A 4,764-nucleotide genomic window follows, 5' to 3' on the forward strand; every position below is an offset into this window, starting at 1 on the left:
TCTTTGGGAAATTCCAATTTTTTTTAAGTATTAATTTCCAATCTAAGAAATGTATGAAACACGTGAGATCACTTACACATACAATGATTTTAATGACAATACACCTCTCCTTGGCGACTTTATTGAATACTTCTTCATTATATTTTTCTGGTGTTGCAATTTGCAGACGGTCCCTGCACATTTGAGGAGCAGCGATCTCTGCATAGAGGCCAATGTAAGTCTCCCAGCACGGTGTTAGGCTCGTTTTGAGGAAAATATGATTGTAGCTCACTGTCTGCCTTACTGTGGTTGCAGAGAGGTGTTGGTTTTCTAGAGGTAATGTTCAGCTGATGAGTTATTGATCCGCAAAAGCCGAATCTGTGAATATCTTTCTAACTTTATCGAAGTAAGTTGGCGACCAACTTCCTCCAGGCTGTCCAATATAGTGGAGTCAACCTCCACATCCATCTCAGCTTGGAGCTGATTGAAATCCTCCATGACCCGTGCAAAACGAAAATGGAGGTAGTCATTTTGGTCAATATCATTTGCAAATGACCTTAAATCATTGGCAATGGCTGTAAGAGAACCCTCCATCGTGCCTACCAAAAGAACTTCGGTACCGGAGTCTAGGCAGTAGCAGCAGGATCGGGATCATACACACAATTCTAACCAATGGTGCTGAAGACAAATGTTAGAACCACCCACTTCATTAACATACGGAGACAGAAAAGCAGAAATAAATAAATGTGGAAATGTAGAAATACAGAAATAAATGTAGGAATAAATGAAAAAAAATATAAATAAATGAATGAATGAATAAATAAATGTATGAATGAAAAAATGTATAAATAAATGAATGAATAAATACATAAACGTAGAAATGCACAAAAAGGAGAAAATAAATGAATAGATAAATAAATACATTTATATGTGTATTTATTTATTTTTTATATTTATTCATTTATGCATTTATATATTTATATGTGTATTTATTTCTTCTAATATTTATTTATTTATACATTTATATGTGTATTTATTTATTTATATGTTTATTTATTTATTTACATATTTATTTTTCATTTTGTCATTTTTGGTCCCTCATATGTTTCGGCCCCTCTCTGCTCAGACTGCTCCTCCATCGATGATGAGGCATAAACAATACAAAGTTGTCGTTGTGTCTGATAAGTTTCGTTATAAAGTCATTCACTTGCCGGTTTATTGACCAAAAACTGTCCTGGTATCTGGACGAAAAGCAACATATTCTGGGCTCTGCTTGCTCGTGTCACAGGCGTTAAAGGTTAAAGGTAACGGGGTGACTGGGGGGGCGTGGTCATGTCATCTCTCTTATGAAATAACATTAAATACCTTTTTAATTCATGTTTTCATTAGATGTCAGAGAAGGGCTTATGGGAATGAATGAATGAATGAATCTATTTAACAAAAGGGAAGTTTTGGGCAATGAGGGGCAAAAGGGGCAGATGCTCCAGCCCCCTCTACAAGACCCCTATCCCCCACCCCCTATGCACGTGCCTAGGTGCCAGTATGTGAGTCCAGCACAAACTGTCACAGGCAAGTCTGTGTGAACAGCTGCCATCATTTTGCTTCTGCAATATTTTGGCTTCTATAATATTTTGGCTTGTGCATTCATTTAAAAAAATAAAACCGAATGTTCCTAATGAGCTGTTTTCTTCTCTTTTTTTGCAGGGCTAAGCCATAACTCCTGAGCTCCATGTATATTTGGCATGATTCAGAACAACTGAAAAAACAAAAGGCAGTTATTCTTTCATTTCATACCGACTTGCTTCTCACATTTTTCCCACAATGAAGGAAAAAAATAGGGACATACAGACACCTGGTAATTCATTAGTGAAGCTCAATGAGCATTTTATGCAGTGTAGACAGAGGAACAATTGGTACCGAACAGTGGTTCATCTAGCCATCACTGTCATTCTTATTCCACATTCAGTCCTGCCTGTAATTACCCTCTTTGCTTCTGATAGGCTCCATTCTCTCACTATGAATCCTTTCCATCACTAACTGGAAGATAAACACAGAATGAAGCTAACCGTGTAGCTCGTGTGTTAAACGAGGAGAAAGGCTTTGAAGCCATGCATATAATATTGATGAGGGAAACTCACAGAGATTAACGCCAGATATTTCACTCCTTTCCTTTATTTTGCGTCATTAAGGTCAGATGCCTTAAAGCTTGACAATTTGCTGGCATTTTCCAGTTGCTTGATCAGCAGACGTTACAGAGAGGAAAGCAGGAATCTCTAATAAATCACATATATCTTCTTTCCATTTTCACTGTTTCACAAGCTTTACGTGAAAGATGTCACTCAATGTATACAGAGATATGGGTTTTCATTGAGGCAAAAATACATTTCTGTTTTAATGTCTATTGACTACCTGGCAGTTTTAATCTGAGCACAGCACTTCCTCTAACAATAGAAAAGCTATTTAAAGGTTTATGTGAAGTAAACTTGCTGCCACTCTTTAAGCAGTTTACAGTGTGAAAAAGTATCTGTCCCCTTACACATTTCTTCTGTTTTTGCTTTTTTGTTATACTGAAATGTTAGAGATGACTTACCAAAATTACTTAAAGAAAAGGACTCGTCCAAGAGGTCACAAGAAAACCTGGACAAAAGAGACGGGGAAAACATGGCCTCCATAGGAGAGTTGCATGGTGAAAATTATCGCTGAGCAAAAAGACCACTAAGACTTTCCTATTTGACAGAAAACCTATTCACCATCCCCAAAACTTTGATGAAAATATTCAGTGTACTCATAAGTTAAAAGCGGAACTTTCTAGATGGTGTGCTTCGTAACACAAGTCTGATGAGGCGACTGTGGCTCAGTGGGAAGAGTAGCCGTCTTGCAAGTCTTGAACGTTGTGTGTTCAGTTCTAGTTTCCTGCTGCCACATGTCAATGTGCCCCTGGGGAAGGCATTTAACCTCAAGTTGCCTACTGATCTGTGTATTGGTGTATGAAAGTGTGCGTACTTGAGGGACAGAGTATATGTGGCTCTAGTGAAAAGCACTTTGAGTGATCTGCATGACTGGAAAAGGAGTAGCTAAGTTCAGTCCATTTACCATTCTCATTTGGCATTAAACTAGCAAAGCATTTCTGTAAAAGAACATCATATTGAGAGTCAAAATTAATGGCGGTATGATGACCTGTGGCTACTTTGCTGCTTCAGCACTAGAACGTCTGGAACCATGAATGTCTGGCCTCAGTTTGTGATCTTGAGATCAGCCACACAGAACATAAGCAGGACAATGATCCAAAGCACACCAGCAAGACCAACTATAAATGACTCAGAAAAAAAAAAGGTTTTAGAGTGGTCTAAATCTGATGGAGATGCTTTGGCATGAGCCAACAGGCCAATTATGCACATAAAACATCCAATTTTGGCTGCTCTAAAACAATAGTAGTGTGGGTCAAAATTCTTCCACAACAATGCAAAAGACTCACTGCTGGTTATCCTAAACACTTGATGGCAGTTGTTGTTGCCAAGAGCGTCGCAATCTATTGTTAGATTTAGGGAGTACTTACTTTTTTATCTTGGGCCTAGGTAGCTTGGATAGCTTTGTTAAAAGATAAAATCATTATTTGAAAACTGACTTTTGTATTTACTCAGGTTATCTTTGTCTGATGTTAAAGCTTGTTTCATCATCTGTAACTTTAAGTGTGCCAATTAAAAAAGGAAAAATCTGTAAGGGTGCAAATACCTTCTCACATTAATGTAAACCAGAGCTTCTCTTTGCCAATCGCAGTATGGTTTTTAAAAGTTCTGATCGGGTTTGTTCACAGTAGTACCACAGAGAAGCTCTTCATGCATCGTATTTCTTGAGCAGGTCGTTCTGCCAGTGCCTCTTGCGGTCTGGAAACACTGTGGGCAGGCGGATCTTTTTGAATTCCTCGATGCATTTTTTCAAATCCTCTTCCAGCATCTTCCTTTCGTCCTCATCGTCATCCACCGGATGCGGAGGACCCCCATTCTCCCTGGCGGTGGACCGCGGAAGCGTCTTTATGTTGAGGGTGGTGGGACGCTGGGGGCTGTCACCAAGGGGTGGCATTGGAGGAAAAGGAGGACTGGAGGTAGAAGCTGATTTGGTTGTAAGTGGAGGGGGAGGAAGGATAGGAGGCGATGGAAGTGGAAGGTCAGGAATGTCTGCAGCAGAAGGAAGAGGTGGAGGAGAAGGGAGAGGTTTTTGAAGGTCGAGCATGGAGCTGCAGCTGGTTTCTGGAAGGCTTTTGGTTCTGCCGGTGCTGCTGAGTTCCACAGGGGTTGATATATGAAGAAGGGCGGCAGGTTTGGACATAACCTCTTCATCAGGAGCTGGTGGGTCTGGGGTGATTTCCTCAGAAATAGCAGGTGAACTGCCTGTGGAAGAAAAAAAAACATGTATTAAGTAAAAACAAAACAATAAAAGACAATAAAACATTTATTAATAAAACATATGAATGCAGTGGATCAAAAATGCAGCAAAAGCTTTACTCTCTATAAACTCTATACTAAATGACTCTTTTCCTCAAACTGAAAGGAAGACATCACTCCACCGCTCAGCGAATAATGAAAAGGTCTGTGTTATCCTAACCCTGTGTTTGGACTTGCTCCAAGTTCCTTTACTCTCCTACTTAAGGATAACATCTATTATGGGGGTAAAACAGCAGGTTTGGCACTTTCTAAATGTATATACTTAGCCTTATGTGGCAAAGGTTTTTGTGTGCCAGCTCTGGTCCACAAAAGATACATTTGGCTAAGCTATAGATGAGTGAAC

The 4,764-nt window shown here is 39.5% G+C and overlaps 1 protein-coding gene across 1 annotated transcript; it reads right to left on the reverse strand.

Moving 5' to 3' along the window:
• Positions 1-2,128: 2,128 nt before the first annotated feature.
• On the reverse strand, positions 2,129-4,407 carry LOC124860197 (formin-like protein 5; the record flags this gene model as incomplete). Its single annotated transcript, XM_047353250.1, has 1 exon — positions 2,129-4,407. A coding segment is annotated over one exon (594 nt), but the record flags the coding sequence as incomplete, so codon positions are not given.
• Between the last annotated feature and the right edge of the window lie 357 nt (positions 4,408-4,764).

This window comes from Girardinichthys multiradiatus, chromosome 23 (assembly GCF_021462225.1).
Source record: "Girardinichthys multiradiatus isolate DD_20200921_A chromosome 23, DD_fGirMul_XY1, whole genome shotgun sequence".
NCBI classification, from domain to species: Eukaryota; Metazoa; Chordata; class Actinopteri; order Cyprinodontiformes; family Goodeidae; genus Girardinichthys; species Girardinichthys multiradiatus.